The sequence below is a fragment of the Antechinus flavipes genome, chromosome 3 (genome assembly GCF_016432865.1).
Source record: "Antechinus flavipes isolate AdamAnt ecotype Samford, QLD, Australia chromosome 3, AdamAnt_v2, whole genome shotgun sequence".
NCBI classification, from domain to species: Eukaryota; Metazoa; Chordata; class Mammalia; order Dasyuromorphia; family Dasyuridae; genus Antechinus; species Antechinus flavipes.
In genome coordinates, this window is record NC_067400.1 from 343,319,585 (window position 1) to 343,342,662 (window position 23,078).

Genomic DNA, 23,078 nt, shown 5'->3' on the forward strand with positions numbered 1-23,078 from the left:
AACTATATTTTCATTGCTTCAAGAAGAAAAGGCTTAGGGGTAAATAGTTAATTTTAATACCATTTGTTCATATTGTGGTTCCTTTCTTTTCCCTATTATTAATTTTATCTTTGTACAAACTGAGATAAAAAAGGAAGAATTATTACCATTTAATCTGGCAGGAAATTGAAGTATTATATATACTGATGATTTGCCCAAGGTCTACAGATATGCATGTAACCAAATAATTTGTTAGTGGTGAAAATGAAGTGAGAAATCTGCCCAGCTGACTCTTGAGTGTACATTCTTTCTCCGAGACTCCTATGACACTCAGTTCCCTGCCAACCACTGAAGGTAGCTGTTAGATTTCATCCTTAATTCATGTCAAAGTAGTAATAGAATGTAGTTGGGGTGACATTAATCTAAATAATAAATTCAAGGCCAATGGCTTCTTTGATACTTACAGAGTCAAGGCAGAACTGCTATTACATGGTTACTGAAGCTTAACAAAAAGTTATGACACTGAAGTCAATGACCACATCTTATGTCTATTTGGAGTAAACAATTGCATTTATGAAATCCCTCCATTCTCATCACAACTAGGAACCAAAGACAAACTAACTTCTAAATCTTCCTTCTTTTAAGCTCTTTAAGAAGGCAACTCTCAGTAGTTCTCAATCCAACTGGATGAATATAAATTATTATAGACTTCATACTTTGCATATAAATTCACTGGGTAAGACCCAGAAATTTTACCTAAACAGTAAGTGATAATTTTAAGTGATTATATATTATATACATGTATGTTTGCCTATATATATATGTATATATACATAAATATGTGTATATATACATAAATGTGGGTATATATATTATATATATATATTATATATATTATATTGACTCTAGCTTGAAATATGTAGATATTCTCTCTCATTTGCAAGTAAGTCATTGTATTACTTCAACTATGTAACAAGAGCATTGGCAAATGGCTAAACTATCAGTATTCTAGACAACTTGCTTAAATTTTAAGTTCCAGAGGAAGCAAGATATTTTTTAGCGTATGATATGCCTATATTAATGAAATTAAAAGTACTATCCTCATTACAATGTAGATTACATATGTCACTTAAAGATTACATTTTTATACCTCAATTGATCAACAATATTTATTATGTGACAGGTACTGTGCTCTGCACTAATACACCAATGACACTATGACCTCCAATAAACCAATAGATTTATTTGTGATTTTATGTAGTTATAGCCTTCAAAGATATACCTATACAGATGATATCCCATCTATTCCTCTGTATCTTCTACAACTCTTCTCTGTATTCTACCATAAGTTCATTATTAAGGTTATTGACACTTTAACCAAGTTCTCTTTATATTATACAAATGGAATAAATACATTTTATCAGTAACAAAATGATATTAATATTAATCATCCTCAGTTTTCTCATAGTTGAAATGGTGATAATAACACATAGTATGTGTAGGCACATACAAACACACAGTATAATGTAAAGCCTCCTTCTTAGGATTAATCTCTCTCTACCATTATAAGGTAAATTCCTAATGGTTAGAAACTCTCAGCATATGTATTCTTCTTTCTTAACACAGTGATTAGAAAATAATAAGCTTTTAGTAAATGTGTTTCATAAAGATGGAAATCATTTATATGCTAAGGAGAGAATCCATTACAAATTCATGTTATCAAATCTCAACCAGACTTTCATGTCAGCAAGGAAGTCCTTTTATTCTTCCTTAATTAATTCTTAATTTCACTCTCTACAAAAGCTATTTCATTTATTCTCTCAAGCTTCTTCTACTACTCTCAATTAAGGATCTTTCCTTTTACTCTATCAAGAAATTTAAGGCTTTTCAACAGGAACTCCCTCTTTTCCAAATTTCTTAAGCTCAAAATGTTTGGTATCATCTTCCATTTTATCCTCCACACAATAACTAATTTTGATAAATACAATTTTGATATCTTCATTAAAAATTGTATGTTCATTTAAAGTCTAAATTTATATGTGGGGGAGTTATCTGCATATATTAATGTTATATACATCCACATAAGTATCATGTGACAGAAATTACTTTTACACTAATGGGAACTGATTGGGTTTTGAAGAGAATATAGAAAAATAGAGGTCTAGGACAGAATTTAGGCATATAATTTAAGTTATGGGATTCCATATGGATTATGACATAGAAATGAATATGGATAGTATGAGAAATTTCAGTTCACTGATAAGAGTTGAATGTCTATTGAGAAGGGGTAAGAGAGAAGAGAATAATAAGTGGAGATAGTGAATGAAGGAATGTTTATGTATAGAGATATAGACTCAAATGTGTCAATGTGTTTCCAATCCTACTTTCTCCCCTGAGCTTCAGCTTCACATTACCAATGGCTGCATTCCTAACTAGACAATAATAGCTTACATTTATGTTGCCTTTACTACATTCCAGGTATTCCACCTGAAACTTTTCAACCATTATCTCATTTAATCCTCACAACATCCCTGAGATGCAAGTATTATTACTATCCCCATTTAAAAAATAAGGAAGCTGAATAGAAGTTAAATGATTTGCCTGCAGCCTACTGGTAAAAACTAATAGTTTCAGAACACATTTGAACTCATCTTCCTGACTTGAGGCCAAGTGATCTATCCACTGAAACACCTAGAGGCTTTTCAGTAACCTGGAGACATCTCAAATTTAATATCCAAACCTTAATTCTATATCATTATCACCAGAATCTTCTCTCTTCAAATCTCCCTTAAATGTGTTGAAGTCACTCCCACTTTTCCCATATCTCAGATTCAGAACTGTAGTATTATGTTAAATTCCTTATTGACCCTCACTAATTCAAAGAATCCATCATTTCATTTTACAATTGTTTTCTATATAAAACCTTTCCTTATTTTCCCAATTACAAGTCACTTTCTAGAAATTCCATTGATTTTGCCTAGCATTTATTTACTTTATAATCATGTTATCTGTATATATGTCTTCACTATCTCCCAAAACAGACTTTAGACCTCTTGTGAGAAGTGTTTGTGCACCTATACTGTTAGTACCTACTGTGGTCACTGACACATAAAAAGCATTTAATAAATTGATACTGCTTGATTGACAATAGTCATATTAAAATAAAGAATAAAAATACGCTTATTTCTATGTGTTACACATTAACATAATACGTTTGGCATGACATCATGAGTATATATTATTAAGAGGCAATTATTTTCTGCAGTCCCTCTACAGTAAGACATTTTTTCCAGCTTGTATCATAGGAATGCATATCATATTTAAATTTTAACTAGGAATGATAGTGACTAAAGACAATATGCACAATTGTCCTTGTGGTTAGGAAGACGTAAGGGTTTAACCTACCTAGACACAGTGTTCTTGGCATGGCTTGTAGAAATACATATAGAATGGAGATTTATCATTGAGCTTGGGGAATGGTAAGAACATAGGAATGTAGAGATATTAAAATAAATAAATATAAAATGAATTCAAAAAGGTAAATAAGAGGTACTCTATGTAGGCTTCTAAATACTAGATTAAGCAGTATGGCTTTATTAGCAATGGGGTTAGGGGTTGCGAAATTAAGACTTTTGCACAAGTGAGGAAAATAGAGCTTTGGATTGTAAAGATAAATGAAAAAATGGTGATATCAAATGCAAGAACACTAAATGAGAACTATTATAGTGGTCAAAGCTAGTCATTAGAAACTATAGTTATTAAAATAATATCCCTATAGATATATAGAAATATTTTCATCAGTCTATCTCTTCTGTGTTTTGGCATGTTATAGCTAACCCTGATGAGCCTGCAAGTCAAACTTAACAATTCCACAATATTAGTTATAGAAGTTTACTCAGAGAAAAAAGAATGAAACTTTTAAAATTTATGTGAGGAAGTATTTATTAGTTTGAACTATTCCATTTGTGAAGAAATGGGGTGCTTTATTGGATAAAAAGGATGCTACTATGTGAATATAATAGGTATATAAGTTGTAAATATCAGATACAGATGAAAATTGACAAGATTTGGCATCTGATTGAATGTAAGGAGAACAAGAAAGAGGAAAGAGATTAGGGTGATCTCACAATATCTCTGTAACATGAGTAGGGTATGTGTGATTATTATGATTTAACAAATCAGGGAACTGAAGCCCAGAAAGATGAAATGATTTGTCCAGGGTCACAAAGTAGTTTAATGAAAGAGCCAGACTCATAATTCAGGGATTCTTTGTCTTTGTATCTCAAACTTGTAGTACAGTATTTGGCATATAGTAAATATTTAATAAACAATGAATTTTCGATTTTAATCATATAAATGTTCTATTGTATCAAGTGCTATTAATTTCATATTGTAAATTGGTTTTCCACTCATGCCTCCTTCTCTAGTTAGGGAATTTAATTATTGAAGAGAATTTTGGTGAGGATACTCCTATATACAATTGCATATCAGTAATGTTCAGACAACTCCAGATTCTTGGAGAAATATCTGGTGAAACTGAGAAACTAAATGACTACTCTCATAAGGCTAGCATGTGTGAGAGGGCCATTTCTAGTTGTCCTGATTTATATCTGCCTGCTAGACCCAGACGGCTCTGGAGGGAAAACTGAGGTATATGACTTTGCACAGCCTTCCCTCCCTTAATTCCAATTCAGTTGCATGTCATGACATCACCTCCCTGATGATAATTATGGTTCTCTTTGGGAATGAAGGACAAATGACAACAACCCTCAAACATCTTGACTTTAAAATTGAATTGCTATCTGACAAATATGATATCTCAATTTAAGTTGAAGAGTTAGAACAAAATAAATATTTCCCCAAATAAATTTTAAAAGTTTTCTAGTTATCACTGAGAAAACTAGTATAAGTTAAAATGAGGACTATTAGTCTGAAAGTTTACAAAATAGGCCAGATTCTCCAGGGTTAGTTGTGACATCCCTGAGGGTAGATGGATGGAGGAAAATAATTCTATTTATCCATTTCTGTTATTTTTACTCTATGAAAAGTTGGAATCTGATAATTACAATGTGCTATATAATATTTGATATTTATATTTATATTTGGATTTCATTCCATCAACATATTAAGGACTTGTGCATATGCCTTAAATGGTTTGTAATAAAAGATACCTAAACACTTAGGATACAAAATATTGTGTGTTGCCATTTGAAAAATAGGAAATGAAGTGTCCAGACAACAGGTTTATTTCTTAATCACTTAAAAGTATTTTTAATGGTCTTGGAATTATATTCAATTGCATCTTTTTGAAACAGGTACATTTTTTAAAACCAGGCTTATGGTTACATCAGTATTAGGAGATCCTGCTGAGAAATCTCTATTGATTGAGCCTGGCCTCTTCTCTCAAAGTCTTAGAGCCTGGGAAATGTAAGGCTAACTGATTACTTAGGATGATACAACTACTATGTACCACCTACCTTCCCACGATTACTCTTGAAACAATATTTTGAATACAATTTAATCTTTTCTTAGTTTTAGGTTATCATCAAAGCATCAGTCATTATATAGTGATGTGTTGAGATAGTGAATTAGAGGAAAAAGAACTCGAGATTTAGAATCAAAGGACCTAAATTGATATTTTGCTGTAGATGAATCTTAAGTCACTTCAGTCAAGTTACTCTGTATCCCCGAGGTTATTAAGCTAGGTGATTTCTAATCTTATTTTTTCCCCTTTAAATCAGTGATTTTATGATCTAAGTTATGTAAAAAATTATAAATACCATGCAAGAAAAAAAATAAAGACTGTGAATCTTAGATATGTTTTTTTTTTTCTCTACTGAGACATACCTGATGAAGAGTATATTGTTGTCACTGTGTTTACATCTTCTTCCATTACAGATCTGCAATTAGCTTCTGCCAAAACACCTTTCACGATGACAGGTGCAATGGTGGGATGACGCAGGGCTGCCTTCAGTGGTGCTATGTGGTTATATTGGACTGATGACAGGCATCCAACAAATCCAATAGTGTTTGCTTTGGAGACTTCTGCATCTAGTCCCTGGCTATCTGCAACATGAAGCACAATCAGAAATTTTTTTTGTTTACCCCTCTTCTGTGTTTGTGCAAAATGTTAAGTTAAAAATCACTTTAGCTTATCCAGTGAAGAAATCTGGGCATTTCATTTTATTAATGAAAATGTACTTCCATATTTCTCCCCATCAATACTTATTATCTAAATTGTCCAGTGTTTCTGTGCTTTAAGAGTTAAATGATTTAAATACTGGTCCCTTCATTCAAGGAATATTTTTCCAGTCTGAAATTTCACCATTAGTAAAAATATACTCAACTCTAGACAACTTTATAGTTTTTTTTTTCCTTAGCTATGATCTTTGGAAGTTGTATGCAAAATTCTGTCACACATCATAGTACTTCAACAAGTCACTGTCTATTTGAAAAATTAAACATAAAGTAGACTTTCAGACAGGGTAGTAAATCTAATATATAGTAACTTCCTCCCTTTCCCAAAACTCTATAATGACTTCCCCTACATTAACCTTTTTATAAACTGTATTCCTTTATTTTTATTTTTTTTAATCTCTTTCCCTCTATCTGGGGAACTGGATAGTGATGGCTCTTCATTTTTTGTTGACCAAATCGTAGAATATCTTAAGATGTTTGGTCACAATAGAACAAGGTTCAATCCAGTGAGGATTTTCTTCAGGCTCATTATTTTATTGTTTCCTTCAGAAACTCACTCATTTTAATTAAGAACAACCAACTAACTAGATTGTTTAAAACTAATGCATAAAATAAAATGAAAACTATATAGTATAGAGTGAAAATTGTTATAATAGCATTAACAATAATAATTATCACTTTTATTAATTAGTATTATTTTCATAGGATGGATAGGCCAGGAACACAAGGTTAGGAAGATCTTGGTTTCAAATCCTGTCCCTGAAACATTTTGATTATTGTTCTGTAAGCAAGTCATATTATCTCTCAATATTCCAGTCATCTCCTATAATTATAAATTGCTTAGAAAGTACAAGTCAGCTGTAGTAAAGGGAATTTTTTCCCTGAAGAATATCCTGTATTGAGCAACTGGTAGAGAATCAGATAAAGCTCCATATGTGGAGTTTAGGAAGATCTGACTTCAAATATGTTCTCAGATAGTTAATAGCTAAGTGATCTTGGATAAGTCATATATCCTTGGTATGCTCAATTATAAAATGTAGTTAAAAATAGTATTTACCTCCAAGAATTGTTGTGAAGATCAAAGGAGATAAATTGTTGTTTTTTTTTAATCATTTAGCATAGTGCCTGACACACAGTAGGCATTATAAAAATGATTATTTCCTTCTCCTTTCATTCCTTTTTTTTCTGCCTTACAAATTATCTCATTTAATAATATCTCATTTATCTCATTTAATAAATGAGATCAAATCTAGATAGCACATTTATGAGGGACACTGTCAACTTTTGCTAGTGATATCAAGAATAATTGAAAAGTTTGAAAAGGAAGAAGGAATAAAAAAAGATAAGAAGACTCTCTATTGATTATCTTCCTTTTGATATTATTTCCTGATGCAAACTTAGCTAGCATCTATAGTTTAACCTGCGGTTTGGATAGGAAAAAAAGCCAAATTTGATATCTCATAGAATCTTACCTGGAGTAAATTCTTAAAATCAAATGCTACATTGAGGTATTATCTAATTGTGAAAATAAATTGGGGAAATGGGAAACAACAGTATATAAAATATTAAATTCTAAATAAATACATCTCTTTCAAACCAAAGGCTTTGCCATTGGTGCCCTTATCTCAGTATTAAGTTTCTCTCCAAACTTTCATTTTGATAAAGGGACCAGACCCCCTTTCCTTTTATTCTACAAAATCTTCCACTGGATATAGCTTTCTTCTCCCTTTATCCTGTGCCTTCCTTTTGTCATTGGTGAGTTCCTACTTGATCTGTATTTTGTGGAACAGCTGCAACTGGAACATAAACTCCTCAAAGTGGCAAATAGTAAACAATAATTGCTTGTTAACTTATCTTGGGGCATGTATACTACTATCATTTATGTACAGGTTATATACTTCTCTTTTTTTAAGCACAAAGAACTATATTTCAAGAAAATTAGAAAAGAATTTTTCATAATAGTTCAGGATAGCACAACAGCTCTAACATTTCAATTTATTTATTCAAAAAGGATTTATTAAGCACATACTAATTGCTAGGCACTACACTAGGCATTGAGGATCAAAAAACAGGAACCAAATCATGACGTTACAAAAGTAGTTTACATTCTGTTGGAGTTTAAAATATGAATTTAAAACTTAAACATGGAGTAAATACAAAGTAATATATGAAGGAAGGTTGTTATCAATTGATGGGTATAAAGAAAAGGCATTTGAGTTGAGCTGGGAAGAAAAGTATGAACTCTGTGAGCTAGTGATGTAGTGCAAAGATGATTCAAGTTTAGGGGGAACTAGCTTCTTGAAAGGCACAGAGATAGGAGACAAGATATGACTGATAGAATTCCCTGTATGTCAAAAACTAAACAGCTTTTCTTTTTTTTTTTTAATTTTTATTTAATAATTACTTTATATTGACACTCGTTTCTGTTCCAATTTTTTTTTCCCTCCCTCCCTCCACCCCCTCCCCTAGATGGCAAGCAGTCCTTTATATGTTGGATATGTTGCAGTATATCCTAGATACAATATATTAAACAGCTTTTCCAAGAAAAAAAGTGTATATATGAAAGAAAATTCAAAAATCCTAGAAAGGTTTACTGAGCTTAAAAAATTTGTATTTTGTTCTAGTCTGCAGGAAAGATGGGGCTATTTATTGCTTTTTGAATGGATCCATACAGCCTGCCATATTTTAGAATTCTGTTGTGATGGTTGTTGTTATTTTTTTTTTTTTTAGATATTAAAGAAAGGAACCATTAAGGGATGGGATGTTTGATTTTTTTTTTTTTGATTGAAGTGATTTGAGAGCATTAACATATACTATTTAGGTGTATTTAGGCCTTAAATATATCATTCCAAAACAGTAACTTTTTCCCAGAGCTTTGTGGAAAAGAAATTTATGGTGATTTTGGGATCTTTAGGCTCATTTTTAACCATAATTTCCATGTAGTTCTTAAATGATCTCTTTTGAAACTATTTTCCAGGTCAGTTGTGTTTCCAATGAGAACTTTTACCTATTGTTCTATCTTTTTGATTGTTTCTTGATTTCTCAGGAAGTTATTAGCTTCCATTTCCAACTTTTAAGGAATTCTCTTCAGTAAATTTTAGTATATCTTTTTTTCATTTAGGCAATTTCGCTTTTCAAGTCATTCTTCTCTTCATTTTATTTATTTATATTCTTTTACCATTTAACCCATTCTATTTTGAAATATTTTCTTCAGTATTTTTGTCCCTCCTTTACCTATTTATTGCTCTTATTTCATGATTTTCTTGCATCACTGCTTTATCTTTCCATTTTTTTTTCCTTTACAACTCACACTATATATATATATATATATATATATATATTTTTTTTTTTCTCTCTTCCATGGCTTGAGAACAATTCATACTTTTCTCTTACAGGTTTCAGATGCAGGAATTTTGACTTTGTTGTCTTCTTCTGAGTGTGTATTCTGAATTTCCTTGTCACAATAGTAATTTTTTGTGGTCAGATTTTTTTTTCAGTTTTTTTGCTCATTATAAAAAATATATCTTTTAAACACATTTTGTTTTTCTGGGTACATGACAATATTTCTATTTTTCTTTTTTTCCTATTCTGTGTTTTTAATAAAATAAATTTTAAAATATTTATTTAAAATTTAAAAAAAGAAAAACACATGTGCACAGAAAAACATAAGTGATGATTCAAAATATGACATAAATTTCCATTTCAAGAAAGTCTGTATAATTAATACTATATATTGTTTTCAAAGCTGTCAATCTTTTCTTTGCTTCCTTGTAGGATTTCTTTGTTCTCTGCTCTTGTATTTTTTATTTTTATTTTTCCTTTTCCTCCTTGCTCTTCCCCCAAGAAAACTGCAATTAATTATGAATATATGTGTGCATGGATGTATATATAAATATATACAAACATGCCTATACACAGATATAATCTCTCTCTATATTTTATATAAATATACTTTATATTTTAATTTACATAAACTTTATATAAATATTATACACATAAATTATTGCATTAGATATGTAAGATAAGTTATTAATCTATGCATAGATTTTATTAAGATATGTATATATATCTTTTCCACACACATACACACACATACACACACACATATATATACTTACATACATCTATGTAAGATCATATGCGACATTTGTTTATCCTGTTTCTCTGAAGGTGGATAACATCATCCTTTATAATTATTTTTTTTCAAAATCAACAAAGTCATCACTTCCTGTACAACAGCAATATTCTAACCTTATGCTTTTTAGTTATTTTAAATAGTCTAAATTTAAATAATTTAAAACAATATTGATTAATATGGCTGACATATACTGTAGTTTATTTTTCTCATATTTTAGCTTTATCTTTGCTCTCAGTGATTACTATTACTACCCCTGCTTTTTTCAAATTAATTCTACTCCTGATCATTATTATTATGTATATTTTTGGCTATTACATAATCTATTTTGATTCCATATATGTAATTACTCCCTTTACCCCATTTGCAATGAGAGTAGGGTTCCAGAATTACCAGCCCTCCTACCTCATTTAATTTCTCTGTGTCAAGTTTTCCTCTCATACTTTATTGATATAGCATAATTATTCTTTTTACTTTTTCCTATAGCTTTGCTTTTTAGAGACATATCATACTAAGCTCTTCCAAAATATATCTTTCAAATTATCCAATTAATAATGACAAATTTAGAAATATGGTTTATATTTCCACATATAAAAGATAATCAGTTTGTCCTTATTGAGACACTTGATGTTTAACTTTATTTAGTTTTTGATGTTTACCTTATATTTCTGTTGGATCTTATATGTCAAATGTTCTATTAAAAAACCAGGTCTAAATTTTGACAATTCATTGAATGTCTATTATTTCATGACTATGCTTAATTTTGATGTGTATTATATTTTTGGCTGTAATTCTAGTTTTTAACTTTTCTATATATAGTATTGTAAATCCTTTTAGGTCTTCTGTGATTCTCTTCTAGATTTGAATTTTCCCCCTTCTTGTTGTTGCTCCTAATATTTTCTCCTTAATCTGGGGATTCTGGAATTTGGCTGTCATGTTCCTGTAGATTTTCTTTATCAGATCTCTTTCAGATAGACTTTGGTGGCTGTTGTTCTACTTCTATTTTACCCTCTGGTTTTAACATTCCAAGAAATTTTTCTTTATTTTCCTTTTTCTTATATTTTTGTATCAAGATTTATTTTTGATAATAACTTTTAGGTAGTTCAATTATTCTTATATTTTTACTTCTTTGTTTCTTGATAATTGTATTTATTTTTAATGAACATTATTTTCTGAATCATGTTGGAAGAGAAAAATTAGAGCAAAAGGGAAAAAAAAAACCATGGGAGATATAAAAATAAAACAGAAAAAAGAAGTAAACAAAGCATGTGTTGTTTTACATTCGATCTCCTTAGTTCTTTTTCTGGATGCCGATGGCATTTTCTGTCCAAAATCTTTTGGGATTGCTTTGGATATCTGAACTACTGAGAAGAACAAAGTCTTTCATATTTGATCATCATATATTCTTGTTGTTATTATGTACAATGTGTTTCTGGTTATACTTGTTTTTCTCAGCATTAATTCATGTAAATCTCTCCAGGACTTTCTATAATCAGCTTGTTCATCACTTTTATAGAACAATACTGTTCCATTATCTTCATGTACTAAAACTTGTTAGCCATTCCCCATTTGAGGGGCATCTACTCTTTTTCCAATTCTTTGCTACTACAAAAAGTGTTGCTACACACAAATTTTCCATATGTGGTTCCTTTCCCCTCCTTTATGATTCCCTTGTGATACAAACTTGGTAAAGGCATTGCTTGGTAAAAAAAAAAGGGGGTTTGCACAGTTTATAGCCCTTTGGGCATAGTTCCAGATTGTTGGATCATTTCACAACTCCACCAATAAAGCATTAGTGTCCCAGTTTTCCCATATCCCATCCAATATTTATCATTATCTTTTCCTATCATCCTAGCCATGATGGTAGTATCTCAAAATTGTTTTAATTTGCATTTTTCTAATTAATAGTGATTTAAGGCATTTTTCATGTAACTATAGACGGCTTTACTTTTGTCATCTGAAAATTGTTCATATCTTTTTATCATTTATTAATTGAGAAGTGACTTGTATTCTTATAAACTTGACAGAGTTCTTTATATGTTTTAGAAATGAGACCTTTATCAAAAGTATTGCTGAAAGGATTTTTTTTCCAGCTTTCTACTTTCCCTTTAATCTTATTTCTGTTGGTTTTGTTTATGCAAAACCTTTTTAATTTAATGTAATCTAAGTTATCCATTTTGCCTTTTATAATGTTCTCTAGCTCTTTGATCATAAATTCCTTCCTTCCCCAAAGATATGATAGGTATATTTTTGCTTTGTGATCTCCAGCCAGTGTTTCTGATCAAGGCCTTATTTCTAGGACATTTAAAGAACTGATTCAAATTTGTAAGAACACAAGACATTCCCCAATTGATAAGTGGTCAAAAGATATAAATAAAGAAGATGAAGAAATTAAAGAAATTTCTAGACAAGAAAAAATGCTCTAAACCAATACCAATTAAATGTAAATTAAGACAACTCTGAAATGCTACTTCAAACCTCTCAAATTGGCTAAGATCATAAAATAGATAATGTTAAATATTGAAGGAGATATGGGAAAACTGGGACACTAACTAACATTGTTTATGGGAGTAGTGAACTGATCTGGTCATTCTGGATAGCAATTTGGAACTATGTGCAAAGGACTATAAAACTATGCATAGCATTTGATCCAGCAATACTACTCCTAGATCTGTATCTGAAAATTGCTCATGAATACTAGTTCCGTATCCTAAAAATTGATAATAATGGCAGCTAGTGATTTGGGAGCCAGAAGCCTGGGCTTGATGTCAGAAAGATCTCAGTTTAGTGTCTCTTCTAGATCTATATATGTGTAAACATATTTATAGCAATTCTTTTTGTAATACCAAGGAACTAGAAATTGAGTGGATGCCCATTAGTTGGGGAATGATTGAATAAGCTATGATTTATGAATGTCACGAAAAACTATTATTCTATAAAAAATGATGAGTAGGCTGATGTCAAAAAAGCTTGGAAATACTTAGATGAAATGATGTTGAGTGAAGTAAGCAGAACCAAGAAAACATTGTACAGAGTAATAATAAGATTATGTGATATCAACTGTAATATTTTTTACAATGAGGCGATTCAAGGCAATTTCAATAGATGTGATGGAAAGAGCCATTTTCATCTATAAAGAGAACTATTGAGATTGAGTACAAACATATTTTTGTTGTAATTTATTTGCTTGTTTTGTTTTCTCATTTCCCCCCACTTTTGATCTGATTTTTCTTGCACAGCAAGATAAAAATGGAAATAAGTAGAAAAATTGCACATATTTAACTTATATGAATTGTTTGGGGAGCAAGAAAAAATTTGGAACCAAGGTTTTACAAAGATGAATATTGAAAACCATCTTTGCATGTGTTTGGAAAAATAAAATGCTATAAAAACATTCTTGTTTTCCTTTCAAAATCTACTTATTTTCCTTGGAACATTCTTTTTTTTAGTTTAGTTTTTCCTCAATGATTCTCATTGATTTTTAGTCTCTTTTGAGTTTTTTTATAAAATTTTATTTAGCAGAAATCAAGTTAACATTACTGTTTGGAGCAGGAGATTAAAAAAAAAAGAAAAGAAAAGAAACACCTTTAGTATTCTCCTCTAAAGATGTATTCTAGTGTTTCTTGTTTACAACCTTTTTTATTGGACTATTTCTCCTTTGCTTTATCTTTTTTTTTTTTTTTTTTTTTTAATTTGTAGTATGTGGGATGATGCCTCTGGCATCAAGTGCTTCTTCAGTTCTCCTCTCTAGCCCGGAAACCAAAATCAAAAAATGTTGCTCTCCATCAGAGATTCCCCTCCATTTTCCTTGAATCCAATGCCTAATCCTACACATTGTATAGGGAGTTAACATTCTTTTACCTCTGTCTGAGCCTACCTCCCAACCCAGTGAGCTCCAGGGCTCACTGTCAACTGTTTTAATGAAACTAGCTTGAAGGTGTTTATACTTTACACAGACTTTGGATCTTCTCAGATTGTACTAAGAGGACAGCTGTTCTGTCCCAAATAATCTTTATTTTTATCAAACTATGTTTGCCCTGAGGCACAAATTTGTCTTGTTTGTGGGGAAAATTAGGAGATCTTGGAATTTTCTTGCCTACATTACTGTGTCAGAATCTTTTCCTCTGATCATTTTCTAGATAGTTTCTTGATTTTTAACTATACTAAAGTGGAATTTTACTTTTCAGGTACAGGGGCCACTGTCCCAAGCATTTTGTTTTCAGCTGTTTACCAAAGTAGTTCTAAGAATCTATAAGTTTTTGGTTTTTCTAAGGTTGTATGATCTTGAGAGATGTGTGTTTATTATTCTCCTATATTGCACATTGATTTGTGAATTACCATAAATACTTTTCTTTTCTTTTTTTAAAATTAATGGTACATATTTGTTCATAACATGTAAAGATAGATTTCAACACTTATTTTTGTAAGATTTGAAGTTACAAGTTTTTTTCTCCCTTTGTAAGAGAGTAAGCAATCCAATATAGTTTATACCTGTACAATCATTTTAAACATAATTTCATATTAGTAATTTTGTGAAAGAAATCAGAATTAAATGGAAAAACCCAGAAGGTAAAAATAATATGCTTTGATGTGCATTGAAATGCAAAATTTCTTTTTCTGGATATAGATAGCATTTTCCATTATGAGTCTTTCAGAATTGTCTTGCATCATTGTATTGCTGAGAAGAACCAAATCTATCCTTATTAATCACCATACAGTGTTGCCATTATTGTGTAGAATGATCTCCTGGTTCTGCTCACTTCACTCAGCAGCAGTTCACAAGAGTCTTTCTAGGTTTTTCTGATATCACCTTGCTCATCACTTTATACAGAAGAATATTTCATCTTATTTATATACCATAACTTATTTAACCATTCTCCAATTGATGCACTCAATTTCCAATTCTTTACCACCACAAAAAGAGTTGCTAGGAATATTTTAATATGTCCTTTTCCCTTTATTATGATCAATTTGTGGTTATACATCCAGTAATGATCTTGCTGGATCAGAGGACATGTACAGTTTTATAACCCTTTGTGCATAGGTGCAAATTACTCTCCAGAATGGTTAGATCAGTTCACAAACTCTACCAACAATGTATTAGTGTCCCAGTTTTCCCACATCCCCTCCAAAATTTATTATTTTATTTTTCTGTTATCTTAGTTAATCTGATAGATATGACATGGTACCTTAGAGTTGTTTCAATTTGATTTCTCTAATCAATAGTCATTTTAGACCATTTTTAATATGAATAAAATGGCTTTAATTTTTTCATCTAAAAGCTGTATGTTTCTATTATTTTATCATTTATCAACTGGGGAACAACTTGTATTTTTTACAAATTTGACTTATTTCTCTTTATGTTTAGAAATAAGGCCTTTATCAGAAACATCTGCTATAAAAAGTGTTTCCCATTTTTCTGCTTTCCTTCGAATCTTGGCTCCATTGGTTTTGTTTGTGCAAAATCTTTATAATTTAATATAATCAAATAATCTATTTTGCATTTTTAAAATACTCTATTTCTTTTTTGGTTGTAGATTCCTCTTTTTCCCAAACATCTGACAAGTAAATTATCCCTTGCTCTCCTCATTTACTTATAATATCACCTTTTATGTCTAAATTATGAACCCATTCTAACCATATCTTGGTAAAGGGTGTAAAATATTATTCGCTGTCTAGTTTCTGCCATACTATTTTCCCGTTTACCCAACAGTTTTTGTCAAATACGAAGTTTTTATACCAGAAGCTTGAGTCTTATTGTTTATAGAACAGTAGATTTACTAGAGTCATTGACTGCTATGTCCACAAGCACTCTCTTCAACAATGGAACTGTGGCCAGGTTCTATGCTCTTCTTTTGTCTACAAGCTAGTGCTCCTCCTTGTTCTGGAACTAAGATGTAGAACCATGACCCATACATAAATATAGGTAATATAACAAAATCCTGCCCCTGATGCTCACAAAGGGACATATGTAAATATCTTCTGACTTGCTGTCCAATCTCTTTACCATTTATAATCTGAGACTTCTGGAAACTGTTCCTGCTGATGATAATTTAATCACTAAGGCCTGCTTCTGTTTTGTGGACCAAGATTGATGCTGCACTGTACCTTTCTCTCATCCAGATAACAACAGATCTTTCCTGTCAAACATCTAAATTGTCTTGGGTTGGAAAATTATTTAACTACATATTTTTGTGGCTTTGCTGCTCTAAAATTTGTTTGGCGTCAGTATTTAAAGGTATTTGGAGATTTTTTATTAGAAAGCTCAGGTGAGTACCTGTGACTTTTAATTTGCCATCTTTGCTTGGTTCTTCTTGGATCTTCAGAGGGATTCATCATTGTCCTTGTCACAAAGAAGAACAGGCACATAAATTGGTGAAATGCAAAAAATGGCATTTTTTTTTCAACTGACTGATGTTTTGAATAGTCATCTCCAGGGAAGTATGTTTATCTTAGATGTATAATGATGATTGAAGCCTCCAGGAGTATTGAAAAGAAACTAAGAAAACAGAAGCCCTGAGTTGAGAAAATGTTCCCAGTATGAGGCTATGGTGTAATGAATTCTTAGATGAGCACATTCTTTTATGGTACAAGGACAAAATCATCTGATATTTCTGTGGTTTTGATTGTTGTAACATGAAAAGGAGAGCCAAGGCAATGGGAAAACTGATGGCCAAAAGAAAATCCCACTGGAGAATAGCATCATTTTATCTCTGATTGTCAAAAAAGAGGGCGGGTGGAGCTTAAGGGAATGAAAGACTATACAAAATAAATACTTCCTAATATTCCACTTTCACTGTAGCAGAAAGGGTTTCCTAAATTCTTCATTCAAATTTTAAAGTTACTAATGCATTAAATCCATAAGAAGTTGGAAGAAGAGCATTGCTCTGTTCTGTACACTGAGCTTACAAATGAACATTACTTATAAGATTGACAATGAAGCAGGGTTTTCAAATTGTACTTTTTATTGTGAGAATACAAACCCAATAAAACTATTCCAAGAACTGTCTGTCTTTATTTTTCTTCTCCAGAGGAATGGCTGACAGCACTTCCTATTCATTTTATATATGTCACGATGAGAAATACCATATATCTTTCAAAATAATGCTAACTTTCCTGAAATCCACTTGTTCACAGCTCCCAGGTGGTCTGAATTAGAAGCTGATTCTAGGACCATCTAATCTAATGTGTTTTTCTTTTTCTATTATTATTATTATTATAGCTTTTTATTTACAAAACATATGCATGGGTAATTTTTTAACACTGACCCTTGCAAAACCTTCTGTTCCAACTTTTCCCCTCCTTCCCCCACCCCCTCTCCTAGATGGCAGGGAAAGGAGGGGAACAGATACTTGTTGAATCTCAAAGGTGACTCAAAATACTAACTATAACTAAATGATGTAGGGTTATCTTATCTAGATCTTGTGCTACAGATTTGATATTTGGAAATGTTGAAGTAAAAAGAAAAGGAAGTCTGTGAGGGAGTTCTCCTTAATGGTTGTTTAAAAGCTGGATGATTATTCCTTGGATACATTGTAAAGGGGATTATTCTCATTCAAGAACACATTAGGTGTATATGTATATTGTATTTAACATGTACTTTAACACATTTAACATATTCAATCAGGAAAAAGTAGAACCTTAATCGAGTTGTTTCTCTATCAAAATTCATAAGTGGCAACCATCTTAAAAAATCTTCTCTATTAATCCCTGCATCTAGGTCTATGAAAACTAGCTTGCACTTAAAGATACAAAAGAGGAAGGATGAAATTAGCAACATATCTAGAACCATTGTACAGTGAAGAGATATTTGAAGTTAGAGCATATAGTAAGATTTTGAGTGCAGCTTCTTATGATTCATGTAATTTTGGCCAAATTATTTAATCTTCAGGGCCACAGTTTCCACTTTGAGAAAAATCAGGGGATAGAGCTCAATGATCTCTAGTTTCCATTTACTTTCTTCCTTACTTAGGTCTTTCTTACTTACATAGGTCTTCCATTTACTTCAATTTTATTATCCTATAATCTTATGAAAATGTCTGACTCACAGTAAAGACATTGAAAAATACAACCACTTGTTAGAACTCAGTGATACAATTTTTAAAGGATTTTTTTGATTATATTCATATTCTTATAAGTTTTTCTTAGAAAAATCAATTTCATGTTTTTAATTTTTTTAAAAATATTTTACATTTTTCCTGGTTTTTAGAATTTCACATGTTGGCCACCTCTCTATTTGATGTCACATTTTTTAGAATACTGCTTAATGAATTAGTATCTTTTCAATGAATATTATTTAATCAAGGCATTCTTTACATATTCTCTCTCTATGCACACATACTCACATGAATTTATATATGAATGTGTGTGTGTGTGTGTGTGTGTGTGTGTACACAGACACATATATACATATATGTATATATTTCACCATAATCCCATGCTGGAATTTATTTAGCCATTCCCCAATTAATGGTCATTCCCTCAATTTTCAATTATTTGCCTTGAGAAAAGAGCTGTTATAAATATTTTGTCTATATAGGTCCTTTTTGCTTTAAAAAAAAATCTCTTTTGAGATTCATGCCTATTAGTAGTATTGTTAGGTCAATTGATACACATGATTTTCTAGCTTTTTGGGCATAGTTCATATCTTTTTGAGCATTTATCAACTGAGGAATGGCTTTTTTATTTTTTTAAATAAATTTGACTCAGTTTTCTATATATTTGAGAAAAGAGGTCTTCTTTAGATAAATTTGCTCAATCCATTGTGCCAAGTAGCTGTAAAGGGCTGAAACTCTAAATAGGTGCACTGGAATCAGAAAACTTAGCACTTAAGGCTAATTACCTATAGGACAATAACTCTATTAGCATATGCTTGGGAAAATGGCCCTTCTCACTATTCCATGCTGGCTTGATCTTTTGGTGTATACAGATAATCGTAGGAGGGATTAGGGGGTGGAATGAGACAAGCCAGAGTCACTTGGGAGGAGGACCAGGAGAAGGGAGGTAAGTGGAGAACTTGTGGCAGTTTTGTCAATCCCCTTCACTTCTCCCCCTAAAGACCAAGGACTTTTGCTTATCTTGACTCCGGCTGATTCTGAGGCCTTCAGGGAGCTAGTCTGAAACTTACAAGTAGCTGCTCCAAACTTGTTATTTGGTAAAAATACGTTTTTTTTTTTTTTTGTTTGTTTGTTTGTTTTTTTTTTAATGTCAAAACTGACCTTGGGAAATCGAACTAGGTCCCAATTCACAGTGATATTAAAGAGATAGTTTTCTATTTATAAGTTCTCTCAATATGTCAGTCTCAAAAGTATCCTGTAGCCAAATTACTTTAAGAAACAGTGGATCAAGAATTCTCTAAGGTGATGTTAGACTGAAATTTTCTATATCATAAACAGAATTATGTCTATATTCCCCAAATTTTCTTTTTTCCTTTTTTTCAAATTTCATGGTAATTGTTCATATTGAAAATGGAATGGGAAAAGTCATGATACAACCCAGCCCCCAAACAGACATTCTCACTATTTTTTATCCAACTTTACCTCTGAAAATGAACCAATATAGTAGGAATGGGAACATATTAGAATTACTTCCAATCTGTGTTATCTTGCTGTCCATGTGATAAGAGTTTTTATTAGTAGAAATCTGAGATTTTAGAAAGGGAAAGAATTTGGGCAGGCTGAGGAAAGGTTCAGAGAGTGAAGTTTGGAACTAGGCTATTTGTTTCTCATATACCTCTCCAAGAATGCTTTCAAATCAAATTTGTTCCTTTAAATAGGACAACTGAAATCCTTAGGGAGTACTTAATAAATAAATGTTTCTTTCCTATTATTGTAATGTGAGAAGAAGTTGGCATATTAAATAATGTAATGTATATGACTTTTTAAACTCTTTCTTAGCTCTCAATCTCCATAGCACTCATTTCTGTTCCCTTCACATTAGCCTTCTACATCTATTTGCAAGCAGTTTTTCTTCAAAGTAGAGTTGTGATATTACATGAAAGAAGCAACTTTTCTGAAATTCTCTGATGCCAAGAGAAGGAGCAAGGCACAGTTTAGCCACCAAATATGAAGCACTTTAACCGTCACAAACTGACTTGAAGAGTATGACACCTCCAGTGTGGGATAATTTTATTCATGAGGATTTTAACTTTGTTTAAAATAATAATTACAATAAAAGATCAACTGACTACTAAAAATAGATAACTAATTAGACTGTAATGTGACATTTGTTATATGTCAAAGGTTATTCGTGACATTTGATTCCCAAGATGTCACAACACTAGCAGTTTAGCCTATTTATGCTGATATGATAAATAAGTAAAATCTATGAAAACACAAAAGATAATACACCTTCAGGAAATATGGTCACCAAGCTAAAACAACATAGGTTTCCCTTCAGGGTAGAGGTGGACAGTCAGGAAAGGTAGGAATAATCCAAAAATATAATCTTTCTAAGGCTCGTCCAAATGCTATCAGTATTCTTAATAAAAAAAAAAAAAGGGTTTCTACTACACTCGTTATAGGCACTGAAGAAGACAAAACACTTAGTGTGTGTATGTCTGTATATGTGCAAGAAGAGGTTCCTTCATAATTAACAGAAGTACCTTGAATATTTCAGTATGTACCTACTGTTTAAAATGATTTTGCCCCTATATTTTTGTTTTAAATTAAAACTGTGATCTCATTTTGGGAATTTTCTCAATCAGGAATCTCCTCTAACATTTTAGACTGCTACATTTTGTGACACATAGATTTAGAGACCTGCTTGAGGCCTTGAGAACTTATACTGAGAGAATCACACAGTCAGTATGTCTCAGAGATAGAACTTGCTCCCGTGTCTTCCTGAATTCTAAGACAGCCTATCATCAACAACTTACTAGTAAGATAATTAATCTCTCTCAGTCTCAGTTTACTCTTTTATAAAATTAGATAATAAGAGTATACACATCATAGGGTAGCTACAGAACTCAAATGATATGTGAAACATTTTACAAACCTTCTAAGTGTATGTATATATATATATACATACATACATATATATACATTTAAAAGAACATGTTTTTATGTTTACAGTGTTTAAAACAGATATTCCCCCATTTTATAATTGCTCACACATCCATCCATCCTCCCTGCTCCAAAACTTTGTTGTTCAATTCATAAATTAAAGGACCCTGATATTATAAAACTCAAGAGCTATTAAACAGTCCTTTTAAAAAGTAGCCTTGTCCCTAACTTTGAAAATATTGGAATTATTCAAATGAAGAGAGGGACAAAGTTGAAATGAAGAGCATCACACATTAAATACTACAGAGACTAGTTTTTTTAAAAATTGTATTTATACCAATAATTATACCATAGTTAAGGATCTGGGTAACTGAATGGCACAGAAAAAAGTATCTGTGGTTCTCCAGTTGAAGTCCAGCCTTCATAACATGAAAGTGGGGCATTTGATTAGTAATCAGTATTAATTGGGCCAGGTAACAAATACTATTATCTTATCAGAAGAAAATAGTGTAAATTTAAGTATTTGGGTGAGAATGAATCCTCTACTCTCATAGCTAAGACTAACAACATATATACATATAGACACATATATACATATATACACATGTACATGTATTTGCACGTGTGTGTATTTGTATTGGTCACTCTATCCATCATATGAATATATATGTGTGTGCTCCCTATTATTATTGTGCTATATTAGTATTATTATCCTCATTTGATAGAGATCCCCATTTGCATAAGAGGAGTCACAGACAAGTAAAAAGATTCATCAAAGATTGCATACTTAGCCTTTCCCAGAATTAGAAATAGATCTGAACACACTTCATTAGCAGTCCTGGCCCTTTCCCAATATCCTATGCTAACCACTAAGATTAGCATTATTAAATCCCATTAGAGGAGAATATTTCAGCAATCAAGTCTTCTCTGAGAAGCCAATCTTGGCAAGAAATGATGCTATTTCTTCTTTGAATGAGTACTCTGATTTCCATTCTATTTCATATTATTTCAGTAACATTAAAAATATACTGAATTCCCAAGTCAGTAATTCATAGATTTTTAGAGCTGGAATTACTTTAGAGACCATCAAGTCTAACCTTTTCATTTTACAGGTGAGGAAACTTTTCCTCTCAATCCTCTATGCTTAATTTTAATAATTATTTTAGAACTTTCATTAAGATTTTAAATAATACTCATATGCTCACTTTTCAATAGGATTATCACTTATCTCATCTATATTGATGTATACAAAATTTTAAGAATGCCTAAATACTTGAATTATGTTTTATTGATTCTCCAAATCAAAAATAATCTCATTAGTGATCAGGTAAAAGATAGCTAAATGAATAATCTCTGACATGCCTTTCAGCCCACTCTTTGTGCAAGTCCTGATGTGTTGTATAGGAAATGACGATTTTGGTGGGTGGAGACAGGGGAGTGGAAAAGGAAGGGGAAGGAGAGACTTTTTGCATTGCCATTACAATGGTTTGCTCAGCTCAGATCTCTCTCTGTTAGCTGGCTTCCTATCACAACTGCCCATATTGCTATCGCAATCTTTCTTGCCCATATTGCTATCGCAATCCTTATTCATCTCTTCACTCAAATACTGTGGTAGATCACTGATTTTAGCCATGATATTATTGCTTCCACTGAAGCAAATTTTAACTCCTACATACTTTTTCATTCTGTATAACTATATTCAATTGTACTTTCCTCTCCCCCAAATTTTTTGGGGAATTTTCTTCATTTTTTAAAAAAGAATT

The 23,078-nt window shown here is 31.5% G+C and overlaps 1 protein-coding gene across 1 annotated transcript in view; it reads right to left on the minus strand.

Annotated features, from left to right (window-relative positions):
* The window catches only part of CNTNAP5 (contactin associated protein family member 5), a 913,682-nt gene that overhangs the window by 11,375 nt on the left and 879,229 nt on the right, over nucleotides 1-23,078 (minus strand). Inside the window, exon 22 of the mRNA XM_051985717.1 lies at nucleotides 5,827-6,045. Coding sequence (XP_051841677.1) covers nucleotides 5,827-6,045 — 219 coding nt within the window. The remainder of the gene's footprint in view (nucleotides 1-5,826; nucleotides 6,046-23,078) is intronic.